At 42.8% G+C, this 17071-nt stretch overlaps 2 protein-coding genes across 3 annotated transcripts in view; both read left to right on the forward strand.

Moving 5' to 3' along the window:
* Positions 1 to 17071, forward strand: part of USP32 (ubiquitin specific peptidase 32) — a 166706-nt gene that overhangs the window by 79407 nt on the left and 70228 nt on the right. For both annotated transcript variants that reach the window (XM_064494998.1, XM_064494999.1), the window contains exons 4-5: positions 7031 to 7149; positions 12424 to 12583. In XM_064494998.1, coding sequence (XP_064351068.1) covers positions 7031 to 7149; positions 12424 to 12583 — 279 coding nt within the window. The remainder of the gene's footprint in view (positions 1 to 7030; positions 7150 to 12423; positions 12584 to 17071) is intronic.
* Positions 436 to 5869, forward strand: LOC105097844 (nuclear envelope pore membrane protein POM 121C). Its single transcript, XM_010990465.3, is given in 2 exon segments — positions 436 to 650; positions 653 to 5869. Coding segments are annotated over 2 exon segments (3588 nt in total). The 5' UTR covers positions 436 to 553; the 3' UTR covers positions 4144 to 5869.

A 17071-nucleotide genomic window follows, 5' to 3' on the forward strand; every position in this document is an offset into this window, starting at 1 on the left:
ACTCCTGGTGGTGGCCATCAGTCCTTGATGTTCCTTGGCTTGCACCTGCGTCACTCCAATCTCTTATCTCGTCACATGGCTTTCTTCCCACTGGGTCTGTCTTCTCTTCTTATAATCAGTCATACTGGATTGGGACCCACCTTAACCTCATCTTAACTTGGTTATATCTGCAAAGACCTTAGTTCAAATAAGATCACATTCATGGGTACTAGGGTTAGGACTTCAACATCTTTTGTGGGGATACAATTCAACCCATAACACCAAATATTCCCCACAAGGGGATCAGCCTTGGGAGGTGGAAGGTCAGGCAGTGGAACCCACTGGGCCTTCAGAGAGATGGAATGTCCTTTCTATCTTTCTATCTTCTGTCTTTCCACATAAGGTCATATTCTCAGGTACCTGAAGGTTAGGATTTCAGCGTATCTTTTGGGGTGATGCAGTTCAACCCATAACAATATTTCAAACGTACATACAATATGTCCACATCGTGTTATTTTTGTACCAGATCTTGTTTTTTAAGAAATAGAAGTCTTCTCCACGGCGCGGAGCCGCGATGTCTCTGGCGGCTGCTGCGGCTGGAGGAGGCGCGCGGTGGCGGCCCATGGCGAGTGCCAGGGACGGCCGGGGCGGGGGCAGCGGCGGGCCAGCTGGGCGGCGCTCCTCCGCCTGTCGCTGCTCGGCCTCGTGCTGGCGGCGGCTGCGCTGGCCTGGCTGGCTGTGGCGGCTCCAGCGGCCTGGTGGGGACTGAGCCGCGAGCCCCGAGGGTTGCGCGCCTTCTGGTTCGTTTGGAACGCGCGGCGTCAGCGTACACTGCTCGCCTCGCCTCCGGCTAAGTCGGCAGTAAGCTGAAGTCTCCTAGAGCCGCGGAGCCTTCTCGAAGGACCTGACCGCGCTGAACTGCTCCTCATGGGCAGTTACCTGGGCACGCCCGACCCCCCGCAGCCTGCCCCCACCCCGGAGGCCAGGGACCTGCGGGAGAGGCCTGGCCGCCGCCCACCCGCCCGCCCCGCAGCGCCGCCCGTTCAGTCAGCGCATCCCAATCGCGTTCGCGTTCACCCCTCCCTCCCCTCTCCTCTTCGACCGTCTCGGAGGCCTGCCCACCGGGATTGTGGGACTTCATCACATCCGTTTGTAATAACACCTCGAAGAAGATACCCAATCCAGCGGGCCCAATATTCCTTGCTGGGGACACTTCCCACAGTATGCTGGAATGGTTATCACAAGAAGACTGTGCTTTCTGTTCGAAACTCCAAAATGGTGTGCAGCCCAGTGACAGTGAGAATTGCTCCTCCGGATAGCAGATTGACTCGTTCTCCAATACCAGAGAAGATTATCAGCTCAACATTGTCCTCACCTTCAACTAGTGCCCCAGACCCATGTGCAAAGGAGACTGTACTGCGTGCCCTCAAAGAGAGGAAGAAAAGAATAGTAGAGGAGGAAGACCAAATATTTGCTGATAGCCAGGAAAACAAAAGAGGGCGCCATGATAGCAATGTGAGAGGACTTTCAGCATTTGAGCCCCTGGTGGCCAATGGAGTCCCTGCTTCTTTTGTGCCTAAGCCTGGGTCTCTGAAAACAGGTCTCAATTCCCAGAGCTCAGATGACCACCTGCATAAGAGACCCTGCACCTCTTATGTGAGCTGCTTGACAAGCACGTACACGGGTGGCATCCCTAGCTCCAGCCGCAACGCCATCACCAGTTCTTACAGTTCCACTCGAGGTGTCTCTCAGCTGTGGAAGAGGAGTGGACCCAGTTCATCTCCGTTCTCTAGCCGCCCCTCACCCCGCTCCCAGACACCAGAGAGGCCAGCAAAGAAAATAAGAGAAGAGGAGCTTTCTCATGATTCTAGCTCTTCAACTCCATTGGTAACAGACAAGGAGTCCCGGGGAGAAGAGGTTGCAGATACAACCACAGGGAAGACACCGAACTTGTGGAATTCCCCATCAACACCTGGCGGCTCTGGGCAGCGTAAACGGAAGGTGCAGCTGCTGCCCTCCAGGAGAGGGGACCTGCTGACCTTCCCTCCACCTCCCCAGCTTGGTTATTCAGTCACCGCTGAAGACTTCGATTTGGAAAAGAAAGCTTCACTACAGTGGCTTAACAAGGTCTTGGAGGATAAGACTGATCCTGCCTCGAACTCTGTCACTGAGAACCCATCTCCCAGTCAGCCTTCTTTCACTTTTACCCTGCCTGCTTCTGGGACTGCCTCCTCCCCAGCCTCCTTCCCAGCCCCAAGCACTAACCCACTGCTGGAGAGCTTGAAGAAGATGCAGAATTCCCCAGGCCTACCATCCCTTCCTGAATCTGCTGGAGTGGCAGCCACTGTGGCCCATTCACCTCCAAAGTCACCCAGCCCTCTGGCCCTTCTTGGCTCTTCACAGTCAGGACCCCTTCCAGACATCTCCTCAGACTCCACATCCACAGCCATTTTCTTGCGGCTGACCCCTGCTTCTTCCACAGGACCAGTCACTGACACCACCAGGTCACTGCCAGCCCCTCAGGCCAAGACACCTGCCAAGTCCCCAGCTCTGCCTGCCCTATCTCCCACCCCCAAGCAGAGCATTCTGTTTGGAATGCTGAACACCACACCTGCAGACCCTCCTGTCTCTGCAGCTCCTGCTGTGTCTTCAGCATCTCCCATGATCAAGCCAATTTTTGCAGCTCCACCTAAAAGCGAGAATGAAGGCCCCTTGCCTTCTAGCCCATCCAGGGTCACAACCATGGCCTCTTCCAGCTCAGCCCTCCCCACGACGACCAGCACCCCACCCCTGACTTTCAAGCCTATCTTCAGCACCGTGGGGCCACCTACATCTGTGCCCCTGTTAACTCCCTTCTTCAAGCAAACAGCTTCTCCAGTCACTACCACGAGTGCCCCTCTCTTCATGGGCCAGGCCAGTGCCACCCCGACAGTGGCTTCCATGACCACAGCCAGCACCTCCACAGACTATGCTCCGAACCCTGCATTCGGCTTCAGTGTGAGCAACACGACCAGTACCCTGAACAGCATGACCAGCACGACGGCCTTCACCTCCCAGCCCTTCCTCTTTGGGACCCCCCCTGCTTCTGGTACCAACTTCACCCCAGCCGTGGGCTCCATATTCCAATTTGGCAAGTCTCCTTCCGTGCCTGCTTCAACAACAGTCACCACCTTTGGCCAGTCCCTTCCCAGTGCCACTCAGACCACTGCCAGTGGCAACAGCACTGCCAGCTTTGGTGGTTTTGGTGGCACCCTCAGCACCTCCGCCCCGGTCGCCAGCAGCCAGCCCACGCTGGCATTCAACATTCCCTTAGGCTCAAGCGCCAAGCCCCCTCTGCCACCCTACCCGGGAGCCAACCCCCAGCCCACCTTCAGGGCCGCTGACGGGCAGCAGCAGGGGGCGAGCAAGCCAGGCCTCATCCCCAGCTTTGGCAGCTCTTTCACTTTTGGAAACTCTGCAGCCCCAGCCCCAGCTGCAGCCCTAGCGCCAGCCCCAGCCCAGCCGGCCTTTGGCAGTACCACGCAGTCAGCATTTGGTGGTGTGAAGCCCACAGCCCCTGCCTTCGGCACCCCTGCCAGCACCCAGCCAGCCTTCGACAGCACCACAGCTGTTTTCTCCTTTGGTGCAGCCACCGTGTCTGGCTTTGGAGCTACAACCCAGACCACCAGCAGCTTGATGTTTGGCAGCACAACGCCATCGCCCTCCACATTTGGGGGATCGGTGGCGCCAGCCAGCAGCGGGGGCTCTGGGATCAGCGTGGCCACCCCACGCACCAGTACCACCTCTGGAGCGTTTGGCTTCAGAGCAGAACAGAGTGGGACCACGGGCAGCACCACCCCTTTCGGGGGAGGCTTGAGTCAGAACAGCTTGGGCGCGTCTAGCCAGAGCACAGCCTTAGCCTTCAATGTGGCCAGCACGCCAGATAGCAGACCTGTGTTTGGAGGCACCTCCACATCCACCTTTGGTCAGAACACCCCTGCCCCTGGAGTGGGCACATCGGGCAGCAGCCTCTCCTTTGGAGCATCCTCAACACCCACCCAAGGCTTTGTTGGAGTCGGACCTTTTGGACCGGCGGCCCCTTCCTTTTCCATCGGTGCAGGATCCAAGACCTCAGGGGCTCAGCAGCGACTGCAGGCCCGAAGGCAGCACACCCGCAAGAAATAGCCTTTGTCCCTGCCCCACTCCCCTGCCCCTTGCCCAAATCTGGATCTCGGCATCTGCTAGGAAGAGCCTCTGACCCCTCTAGTTCCATAAAGCAGACCTACCCCAGACCTCTGGCTTCAACCACCAGGGAGGTAGTGGCAGCCCAGGCGGCTGTTCCCCTCTCCTCCGGGAAGCAGAATCCTTGGGCCTCTCAAGGGAGGTGGGGCAGGATGGGGCGGGGCAGGAGCTTGCTACCTTACTGGGACAATTCCGCTGGTGAGGCTGGAGAGAACTAAAGAAACACCTATACATACGGTCTACTTCCTTCCCTGACTCTTGTGTGGTGTATAAGCTTAGTCAGGCGGCCTTCCTTCCCTCCTTTTCCCCCAAGAGCCATCTTTGCTGGAGGGTAATGGAGGGTCACCCTCTTGCATCTCTGATATGCACTTGATGGGATTGGGGGAAATGGATTATCCCTAAAGCTTTACCTTGCTTGGCTTGGCTATAAAAAGTGGTTCTCCCCTTCTTGTCCCTTTAGGGGACTGTTTCCCCATTTCTTGCTGCTTTATCCCTCTCTGGTTCCTTACAGGATCGATTCCTTTTAAAATGATCCTGAATCTAGCTTTGCCTTGGAGACCCCAGTGGGTGCCGCTCCTGCTGTTCCACTTCCTCCTGCCAAGTCTGAGCCGATGTTTCATCCCCTACCCTCTCTGCCAGTTTGGCTCCTAAAAGCTTGGTGGCTCAAGACTGTTAGCCTGGCAGACCCAGGGGTGGTACCTCACTCCAGGAGATGGAAGCTCTTGGAGCAGGCAGGATGCCCACCGCTGCTTTCAGCTGCCTCCTCACCCACCTACCCTGTTGGCCTCACTGGGCTTGTCTGCCTCTCCGGGATTGTACATTTAAAGCCTTGTTCTGTGTTATTTTGTCTGATGCTCATGTCTGTTGCTCTTTGAATCGAGTTTGGAGGAAGCATTGAATTGTATGAGTGGCGGCACGTTGGTAGTGCCGGACTTAACTGTTTCTTATGTTTCTAGAGCCTAGCTAATTGAATGTGCAAAGTAGCACCACTTTACGGCTGTAAGTGCCGAGTCCTGGATTTTCAAATGGTGTTTTGACTTTAAGGGCTGGCAGCCCAGGAGGATGGGGCCAAGGGGAAGCAAAGGCCTCTTCCCTCTGCTGTTTCTTTTCCACCTCCCTCACTTCACTCTAGGCAAGATCACGCATAGGGTATGTTTGAAAATCTAAATTAATGAACCACATTTTAAAGTTATATTACTCCCCACCCCTTCCCTTCTTTTTCCTTTGTTCCAAAACCGCATACCTTAGTCCCAAGAGCCTTGCTGCTAGGCCCATCCTCTTTGGGAGAAGTATGAATGCGTGTGTCTAAACTAAAAGAAAAATATTTTTAAAAATTTTTAACAAAATAAAAATTTATTTTTGTATTTAAGCTAAATTGCCTTTTAAATTCCTTCAAGCTTGGTTCATTGAGGTGATTAAGTATAAATGCTATTGACTAGAAATTAGCTGTACTGTTTAGATATACCTGTGTGAAGAAGAGGCTCAAATGCTGTCCCAGGCAGCTTTCCCAAGGGACTAGAGCTCCTTCTGGAAACATTATATAAAAATGTAATTCTTATTTTATAAATAATGTGGTGTAGATGTAACTAGTCCCCCCACCTTTGTGACTCTGGGTGAATGTTCTGTGGCAGGGGACTGCTCCTCCCCGCCCCGAGAAGAGCTCTGTTGGGTGTGGAGCTGGGGGGGGGGCCTCAAATACCTACTAGATTGGAGTCGGGGTGGGGCATGGGTCTAGAAACCAAGCTTCTACCTATACCTTATATAAGGTGGACTCTCTTAGTTTAGTGCTCTGAGCTAGTTTCCCTCAGTTCCACCCACAGGCAGGACCGTTGTTCCAGGAGTCCCTGAAGCGGGCATCCTGGCATCTGAGTGTGAGCACGAGTGTGTACACGTATGTGCACTGGGCAGGCGCAGGAGGCTGGGACTTTCCACAACAAAGACTGAATTCCTGTGAGTCTAGTTGGAATTTTTAGTATGAATGTGAGACTCTTCTCCTTGCTTATGTCATTAAGAATCTATCTTTTAAAAAAAAAAAGGAAATAAAATATAGTCAAGGTAAGGCTCTCTCCAGTATCCCTCTGTGGTCCCATCCCCATTCTTCCCTTCACAGAGGTAACCACTCTTGTGAATTTGGTGATCTTTCATTCCTCATTCAAATCTTAATACATTTATGACATTTTATATACCCATACACATATCTTCAACTGTTTTATAGAGTTAAAAATTTTTATATAAATGGTATACTATACAGATTTTGCAGTTTGTTTCCCCCTCGATTATTATTGATACTTACCCATGTTGAAACACTTAGTTCCTTTTTTCTAATATTTCATTGTGTGTATCAGTTTACCTTTTTTCGTTGATAGATACTTATCTTTTCCCCTAAATTTTGCTATTACAGGAAATAGTCCAGTATATGTTATATCTCATGCACATACGTATGAGTTTCTCAAAGGTGGAGGTGGAATTGCCTAGAAATTGAATTTCTACATAAATCTTCATCTTTACTAGATTTTGGCAAGTTAGTCTCCAAAGTGGTTGCAGTAATTTATACTCATTTAACAGTATATTAAACTTCCTGTTTCTCCCAGTTTATTGCTAACACTTTGTATTGTCACACCTAAACATTTTTGCAAGTTTGGTATTTGAAAAGGTATCATATCATGCTGTTTTGATTTGCATTGTTTTTTTTTTAAAGGAATAATATAAATTATATAAAGTTCTTGGCACTAGTAATCAGCCAGTAATTGTTACTTTTCTCTTCCCTTCATACTTCCACCAGGGTCCATTTAATCTATGATAATGTTAATTTATTCTTCCTTTCTCCTAGACATTTTTAGTCTTTTTGCAAGCGAATCTGGGAGCTATGTTATACGGGAAGAAATGGAAAGAATGCTCCATGTGGTGGATGGTAAAGTCCCAGATACACTCAGGAAGTGTTTCTCAGAGGTATTTATTTAAAGATTTACATTTCACGCCTACCTGTTGATAAAGTATTAACTCTTAGTTGTATGAGTTTGGCTATGATGAATAGCTGTTTACGTACAGCCTATTCTTGACACTTTTGTAATTAATGGTTGATGTTTTAACAATTTGTGTGCTACGCTCAAAGGTCCTTGACACATATTACTGCTGTATTTGTGAATCTGAAAAGTCTCAATTCTACTGTAAAGGCAACTGTCTGTACCTAAGTTATAATGAAACACACGCCCACACTCTCATGTCACCAAACACAGACACACACGAGTGATCCTGCAGAAACCTGAGCGTTGCTTAAGTTGTAGTCCCATTGCTTTTCATCATGAACGTGAATGTGTAGATGTGTCACTCATGGCCTTGAGCCATAGGTGGCCTCTGTGACTCATCAATGCCTATTTTATCATTTATTTTACTTAGTTGATTTGCATAGTGAAGGAGTTGGGTTTTAAAAATTTGTCGTTTTTCTGTTTTTGTAAATAATGTATTTTCATTGTAAAAAAAGACTTTAACAATAGAAAATATGTATCTTTAACAGAGAAAATTCTTTTATTTCTTTTCTAATGTCTGCTAATATGGGAAAAGTTCTGGGGGCAGAGGAAAGCACTTTTACAAATTTCTGACCCTTTCCTGTAGCACTCAATGCTGTATGATTTCTGATGACTGTTTGACCCGCTTCCATTTCACGGATATGAGAATCTTTCACTGCTCTTGGTTTTATTCAGGGAGTTTTTATTCAATTATTTTAGTCACCTTCCTAACTACATAAGCATTGATTGTTAGTACTTCAGCCATATGCATATTTCTGGTTCTGATACCTCTTCTGACTCTCTGGCTTTAGCTTTTCATCGCTCTGGCTTTTGAGTTTCCTCTGTGTTGATAGCACCTGGAGAGTTCCCTTTCTTGCTTTTGAGCTTGGCTAAGCAGTTTTCAGTAGTAGTTATGGTGTTACACTTTACTTAGCATATCTGTGTGTTTGGTGCAGAAGGATTGGCCTCCTGTATTTTTGGTTGTGATTTATGACTGGAAGTTTCAGTATCTCAAGAAAAACTAGATTATGGGCTTTTTTTTTTTCCCCTCTAATAACAAATATTTTTCATTTTATGCAGACATTCCCATTTTATAGATGGGAATTAAATGTGGTTAGCCACCCAGTTCACTTAAAATTTAGGCACAATAGCAGGTACATATATTAGATGATATTTAGTGCTATAGAAGAAAACAAAGTAGACTAAAGGGGAGGGGGCCAAGTGGAGGTATTTTGTATAGGATAGTTGGGAAAAGGCTTATCTGAGAAAGTGACATTTGAACAAAGAATTTTAAAAGGAAGTGAGAGAGAAAACCAGGCAGATATCGAGGGGAAACATTTTCCATGAAGAAAATACAGCAAAGGCCCTGAGGGAAAGTGTACTTGACTTGTGCAAGGAACTAGAGGCCAGTTTAGCTGGAATGGAATGAGTGAGGGAATAATAGGAAATGAAGATACTGAGGTTGGGGGAGGGGGAGAGGGTGGGGATATTATTAATGGCCCTGTAGGACAGTGAATTCTTCAGCTTTCACCGTGAGTCAGACAGAAAGCTTTAGAGGATTTTGAGCAGAGGAATATATGAGGTTTTGTTTAATTTTATTTTAAACGTCATCACTTGGCTCTTATGTAGAAAGTATGCTGAAAAGAGTCTGATTGAGGTATCTGAATACTGAATAATCTAGGTAAGAGGTTTTAGTCATTTAGATCATGGTGTATCAGTGAGGTGATGAGACTTTCTGGGTTCTGCATTTATTTTGAAGGTGGAGTTGACAGGATCTTTTCTTGTATTGATTATGGACTATGATGGAAAGAGAAGAGGATGACTAAGTTGTTTGGCCTGATTTAGTAAATGAATGGAGTTGCCATTAACTGAGATGGTGAACACTACAGGAGAGGGAAATTTGGACTTTCAGTAGCAAGAGAAGTTTAAGACATAATTAATATATGTGCTGCCGAAGCGAGCACTAAGACATAATTAAATTTAAGAATCATTAGACATTCAGGTGGAATTGTAACTGTGCTTCTGATTAAGGTGGAGTTCAGGGGAAAGGATTTTTGGCTTATAGATGTGGATGAGATCATCTAGGAGTGAATTTAAATAGAAAATCAATTGGAAGACTGTACTCTAATGTTTAGAGATTGACGAGATAAAGAAGAATCAAAGAAGAGCCTAAGGCATATGTAGAATAGACAAACAAGATTATACTGTATAGCACAGGGAAATACATACAAGATCTTGTGGTAGCTCACAGCGAAAAAAAAAGTGACAATGAATATATGTATGTTCATGTATAACTGAAAAATTGTGCTCTATACTGGAATTTGACACAACACTGTAAAATGACTATAACTCAGTAAAATGTTATAAATAAATAAATAAATAAATTAATTAATTAAAATAAAAAATAAAACAAACAAACAAAGAGCCTGAGGAATAGCCTGTGAAAAGGACCAAAAGAGGGTGGTGTCCTGGAAGCCAAGTGATGAAAATATTTCAAGAGGAAGGAGTATTTAACTATGTCAACTAAACTGAAATATTAAGTGAGTTGTTCTTTAATCATTGAGAAGTGATCGGTAGATCTGGAAGATAGGTTATTGGTGTAGGTACTGTGGAGTTCAAAAACCACTGGGTCAGGATACTAGAAGGAATACGTTCGTAACAGAAAATTGTGACGGAGAGCAGAGTGCTTAAAATTGCATTTATTGGAAAGGGAATGATTACCGCAATAAAAATATGAGACTATGGTAGTAAATGTGTAGGGTAGTATATGAAGAATAAGGTCTTTGGAAGAGGAAAGATCAAAGAAATGAAGGCCAAGGTTTTGGAATACTCATGTATATGGCTGTTTAAATCATTAGGTACCTATGGTTGGTTAAAAGTCAACACACGTAAGTGGGCTAATTTTATCTGATTCAACTATTTGATGTATTTACCTGCTGTAATTCCTGAGTAATGTGTATGATGATTATATCCAGACCCTTGCTTTTCAAGTTACTATGTTTCAATATCAGTTTACTTTTATTAGAATAGGCTTGTTTGGACCTTCCATAGCAATGCTTTGTGTTGGATTGTTTTTTTGTTTTTTGTTTTTTGTTTTTCGTTTTGCATTCCTAAAAAAAGACCTCACACTATAAAGGAAAGACTTTAGCTAAAAGATGGGGAACCTAGCACCTAGATTTAAATGACGTGGATTTAAATGAAATGGTTCTCAGCTTTTTCTGTCTTGTGCTTTATTAGCCGTGACAGATGAAGTTATGAAGGAAATCCACATAGGAGTTAAATTGCTTTCTTTTGGTTTTTGATACCTAAAGTGGAAATTTGTGTTTTATACTGTTCTTGAAAGATGTATCAGTTTCAGAAGCCTGTTTATTTTTCATTGCCTTTAGTAGTACTGGAAAGTTTTTTCTAGACTGCTATTATGACAGTTTATAAAAGACTTTCTCTTTGCTTCTTTTTTTATTTAGATCCATGTCTCAAAAACATAGTCAGATTGCACAGATGGCATTTTGGTGCTACCACTTATGTGGAGTGATCCCAATGAGCAAGTGGTTGCTTTATATTTCACTAAGTCAACCAGGCAGTGTAGTGTATAGATTAGGCACAAGGCTTTGAATTCTGTCTCTGCTATTGTATAACTTTGAACTGATAACTTTTTGGTGCCTCAGTTTTCTCATGTGTAAAAGGGGGATAATGATATCTCCTATAGAGGGTTGCTTTGAAGATTAAATGAATATAAAAGTGCTTAGAATGGTGCTTAAGGCCTTGTAAATACTCAATAAATATTAACTTTATGTGAAGGTGGTGGATACTAGCAGCTTCTTTCTTAGCGGTTCATGAAGGTGCATCTTATAACAACATCTTAGCTTCACTGAAACCATTGTTCACCAGTGAAGCACCACCATGTTCACTAAGTCTAGGATGCCATTAATAAGATGCACCTTTATGTATTAGAAAGAACAAAAACTCTAGCAGTTATAATTGAATGATATTATTGATTTTAAGACTTGTCCCAGGGATGGGGGCTGTAGCTTAGTGGTAGAGCACATGATTGGCATGCATGAGGTCCTAGGTTTAATCCCCAGTGCCTCCATTAGGGGGAAAAAGAAAAGACTTACTCCAGTGTCAGAGTTGGTAACATGTAAAAATGTGCATCACTTTGTGGAATTTATACTGCAAACCCTTTTTCTAGACTAAGTGTGAGTTAGATAAAAAATATGGGTGTGATCCCCAAGCTCTAAACATATTGGCAGTGTCACATATCCCTGCAGTAAATCTGAATGTCATATTCTTACTTTTAGAAAAATAGGACTTTCAATGTTGTCTTGATTGTTTGGATTGCTCTGTTTAATGTTTTGAAACTATGAGGCTGAGCATATTGCTGTACTTAATAGGATGCTACTAAACATTGTAGAAATTATTTCTACCATTTCTCTTTTAGGTTATAAATTACTTTTATCTCTTAATATCTACATCAGGATGAGAGCTGCTAGGCTCCCGAGTATCATTCATTGTGTTTCTTTGTGGGTCGCTTCTCCCTTTTCCTCGTAGAAACCTCTGGCCCTCACTCTACCTAAGTCCTCTTGTCTTCCAGTCAGAGACTGACTTGCACAGCCATGTGATATTCTTTCTCAGCCTGGATACTTTTTTTCTCCAGAGATTTAGCAAGGCAAATACTTGGGGTGGGGGGAAGCAAAGAAATTAGAAATCTCCATGCTTCTTTTTGAATACACGCTTTCAGCGATGCCTTTTGGAGAATGACTCCTGGATAGTTTTTAATTCGCCAGTGAAATTTAAAAGCATTTTAATTACATACATATTTGATTAAAATATGCTAATTCTGACCAACTGAAGTGCTGAAGAAGGATAAAGCAAGTGAAAAATTGGTTTTATTAAATTTTGAAAGAAATGCAGTTCACTGATTTCAGGATATGCATTAACAAATAAAATGTGGCTTATTAGTAGCAGTGCATTGCTGTAATGAATTAATGAAATAATTTGCAATTAGCATATACATTTTTATGCAAATGGAAATTCTAAAGTACCATTATATTTGCAGGCAGTTTCATTGCCAGGTATATAGACAATGGTGGTATTTAGTTAATTCTTCACTTATAGATATTACAAGGGCAAATGTCAATTAAATGCAAGTTTCAGGTTGTATAAGTTCCAAGTAAGATACCTTAAAATTTGACTCAACCTGTGTTTGTTTTCATTTTAGGGTGAAAAGGTAAACTATGAAAAGTTTAGAAATTGGCTTCTTCTAAACAAAGATGCTTTTACCTTCTCTCGTTGGCTGCTGTCTGGAGGTGTGTATGTGACCCTCACTGATGATAGTGATACTCCCACTTTCTACCAAACTCTAGCTGGAGTCACACATTGTAAGTAATGGCATTGCATTGTGTACCATTCACTTTTTAATGCAATTGTCTGGTGATATGAGGATATGCCTATAAAGGAGAAATTTATTATCAGTGTTTTGTTTTTTTTTTTTTCAAAGTATAATAAAGTGGAATGCTGGAGCCCTGGGTACATACTGAAAAGGAAAACTCTTTTTTTCCTACTCACTGATTACTTTTGTACTCCAAATGTATAAGGTTTTTTTCCCCACACCAAGCAATTCTCCAGTGCTCTATGGACACCAGCTGGGTGTCCTGCGATTCAGTTCAATTGTGACGCTGTCTACCTGGGGTTAGCACAGACCCCACAGGTTTAAGGCTCAGTCCCGAAAGACTGGCCCTCTGACCCCCACTTCAGACACCAATCACAAGTCCAGGTTGTGATCTGTGCTTCTGACCAACCACCTGTAAATTAGAGTTCCTATGACCACCCTCTTGGGTTTGGTGATTTGCTAGCCCAGGTCACAGGACTTCAGGAAACGGTTACATTTACTGACTTATTATATAGTAAAGGATATCTTAAAGGATACTGATGAATAGCCAGGTGAAGAGATACATGGGCTGGGGTCTGGAAGGGCCCCAAGTGCAGAAGCTTCTGTCCCCATGGAGTTGTAATGCCCCAGTCCTTCTGGCACGTGGTTGTGGTTACCAGTCCAGAAGCTTTCCAGACCCTGGTGCTTTGGGGAATTTTTGTGGAGGCTTTGTTACTTAAGCATGATTGATAATTAACTGAATTCTTAGTTCCTCTCTCATCTCCAGAGAAGGAGAAATGGGGCTGTAAGTTCCAAGTTTCTAATTATGGCTTGGTCTTTCTAGTGACCAGCCAGTTTCCAGGAGCCTACCAAGAGTCACCTCAAGCATGAGAACAAAAGATTCCTATCACCCAGGAAATTCCAAAGGGTTTAGGAGCTCTGTGTCAGGAACTCCTGTCATTCAGGAAATGACAAGAATTTGATCAAAGAGCAAATAATAGCAAGAACTGGGGGCAAAGACCACTGTCTTACTTTTTCACAGTAGCCTTCTACTGATAGTCCTTAACCAAGCTGTGTTAGTTTCCTTAGCGTTGCTGTAACAAATTACCACAATCCATAAACTGAAAAAACAAATTTATTCTCTCATAGTTCTGGAAGCTGAAATCAAATTGCTAACACAGCCATGTTCCCTCCGAAGGCCCTAAGGAAGCCTTCCTTGCCCCTCCCAGCTTCTGGTGACCCCAGGCTTTGCTTGGCTTGTGGCAGCGTGATTCCAACTTCTGCCCCCTTCACAGGACCTTCTCTGTGTGTGTGTATATATGTCCTCTCCTCTTCTTATAAAGACACCAGTCATTGGATTTAGGGCCCAGCCTAAATTCAGGATGATTTTAACTCAAGAGCCTTAATTCATTATATTTGCAGAGACCTTATTTCCAAATAAGGTCACATTCTGTGATTCCAAGTAATGAATTTTTGAGGGATACTCTTCAATCCCCCACAACACAGGCCTAAGTGTTAACTCCTATTGTTCTTTCTTGTGGTTACAGAGATGTACCTACGCTGGGCTTTTGCTCATGCTTCTTCTAAACACTGGAATGCTTTTCCTTTTTTTTTCTCCCTGTAAACCCTAGTCATCTTTGAAGACTTAAATCACATACCACTTGGTTTTCATGAAACATTGTCTTGCTTTCCTATGAGAATTCATCTGTCCTTCCCCTGAACTCTCATAGCACCTTTATTGTACCTTTCCAGAATGAACTTACCACTTTCATCCTTGTATTGTAATTATTTATAGCATTCTATTTATTTGTACATGTCATCTCTCTTAAATCATAGGGAGTCTGTATTATTCCTATTATTCACCCTCAGCGCCAAGCCTTAAATAAGTGTTGGTTGACTGAGTGGAGGACCTTGGGTATCAAGTGCTGTTTGTGTCTATTGCTTAATGTGATTTATGAGTTGGCTACTAGTTACACCCTACCTACTTTCCCTGCTATTTTCATTCATTGTTATCAGAAGGTCTGACAGATAAATTCTGTCATGAATAGGCAATGAATTCAGTGCTCCTGCTTTTTTTTGTTTCTGATAGGAAAGCCTTTTTTTTTTTTTAATGTTTTGCATAAAAAATTAGGGAGTTTTTTTATACGTACTTCAAGCTCTATCTAACTTACATTAATATTTAAGTTGTCAGTCATACAGATATTCTGCTTTTGTTTGTAATTGTATGGTGAATTATTTTTCTGCTAATATTGGCTAAGGGTGTGATTACTTTCCTTGAATGACTTATGTTAAAGAAAAAATTATTCTGACACTTGTTAAAATGGTAAACAAGACCTTATTCAAGACTTTGCAGTAGCATACTATAACAGGGGAGAGAAATTGATCTTCCTCCAAATATTACAAGGGCAAGTAGGGGATATATAGCCAAGGAGCAAGGTGAGGAGGTGAGTGGAGGGAAAATTACTAAGAGGAGACATCAAGAGTAGGTGAATTCTTGCTAAAGGTAGGCCAAAGGCTTATTCATTAATTATGGGGTATGAGAAACTTGATCATTTATCAGGGGTGGGGGATGATTTAGCAGAATTTTTTGCTAAGATTGGACTAAGCAGGCTAAAGATGATATATGGTGGCCAAGTTCAAGGCCTAGTACAAAAGAGGGCCAGGAGTGGAACTCAGTTTGGTCAAGGAGAGGGTTTTTGTCAGTTGCCTAAAGTTAAATTAGTTCTGACATACTTTGCAAATGCAAACATTGCTTACTGCTTGTTTTTGAAAGCGCTGTATTAAAGTTTACAGACTTATTTACATTTAATCAGTCAAAATAATTTTCAAATGTTAAAGTTATCCCATTATATGGCTCCATTTTTATTTGAAAATGATCTTTTCTCTTTAATTTTTTATCAGTTGGGAAGATTTTTAGATTTTTAATTGTATCTGAAAGTTGCAATGCCTTTGCCTTGTTAAAAAATATTTTATCTTGAATTATTTAAAACATTAACACAGAGGCATTGTTTCACCTGGAATAATGACCTTTTAATTTCTAAACTCAGTGATTTCTTCTTAGGATCCCTGTACCTACCAGTATCTCTGCAGCATTTTAGTACCATTGACTATTCAGTTTTCTTGAAATTCTCTTCTTCTCTGGTTTTGAAACATTGTAGTTTTCTAGTTTTTTACTATTTTTTTTTTTTGACTTTCCTTTACTGCTCTCCTTTTTCTGTCTGCCTTTAAGTATAAATTATTTCTCTTGGCTCAGCCTGTAGAGCTGATCCATACTCATTTCTCCTCTCATATGTTCTCTGCTTCAACTCCAGAGCACTAGTCAATATTCCATGACTGTACCACTTTTATGGCTACCCTATCTACCATCACTCCTAATATTCCTTCATTAAGAATGCATTCCATCTTTGAGTTCTTGACAGTTGAAATACTTTGTCATTACACCCAACTCACACGCTGCCTCTTTTATCAAGCCTCCTCCATTTTTCTGCAGCTTGAATTAATTAATTTTCTATTTGCATTCTCGTACACTTTACATTTCAGTTAAAGCAATTAAGGTGCTTTTTGCCTTACCTTAGAAACAGTTGGAAATGGCTTTGTTTCTCACCAGAAGTGACAAGTCCTCTTGAGAACAAGGCTCATATCCTATTCGTCTTTTTGAGTTTTCTTTAGTGCAGTGGACTAAATGCATGTTGGTGGACTGAACTGTATGGAAAATTTTTCAGCCACCAGAAGTCTACATTCTAAGTACTGATTTAAACATTTGATTTCCCCAGGAGTGAGCAGGAGGAATATCTTGTTTTAGGATTGTAGGACTAAAGCCCCACCAAGGAAAAGGATCATGAATCATCATGTTTGAATAAGTTTTGAATAAGGCTCAACAAAATCAGAATTACTGCTAAATTTCTTATAAAAATTCTTACATGGGCAGGTTTATATTCTGATGACTATGATTTATCTATCATATTTACAAATTCTGAGCTTCTGGCTAAGCAGTTCACTAGTGATGTCTTTGCAGGCTCTTGCACTCAAAGAATATTTGGTACATCAAACTTCCCAAATAATATGTTAGGAATGTGGAACCTTGGGATAAAAATAGAGAATGCCATTAACTGATTTATAAGTAGACAGAAAATATTTATTTTAAAGCATTAGTGACTCCATTTAAATTTGTGTAATGAGCCAAGGCATCGAGGAAACAAAAAGGAGTTACAATTTTTCACTTGTAAATAACTTTTATACTAGAATGCAGATGCCTTTAATTCTTTTTCACATATAATTATAAAGTAAAATTTGAAATCACAGTAAGTTGAACATACTGCCATTTTTAATCAAATTTTGTTCTCTTTTATGTAAATCACAGATGAAACTGGGGCACTTGGTATTCAGTATAGAGTTAGAATAAGTAACCAATTTGACTTATGCAAGATTTTAGATTTTGAAAGGCCAGTACAGTTTTCAGAACTGCAAACTCCAAGCTCTTGTTACCTTGCCTTTTATT

Source organism: Camelus dromedarius, chromosome 16 (assembly GCF_036321535.1).
Source record: "Camelus dromedarius isolate mCamDro1 chromosome 16, mCamDro1.pat, whole genome shotgun sequence".
In the NCBI taxonomy this organism is placed as follows: Eukaryota; Metazoa; Chordata; class Mammalia; order Artiodactyla; family Camelidae; genus Camelus; species Camelus dromedarius.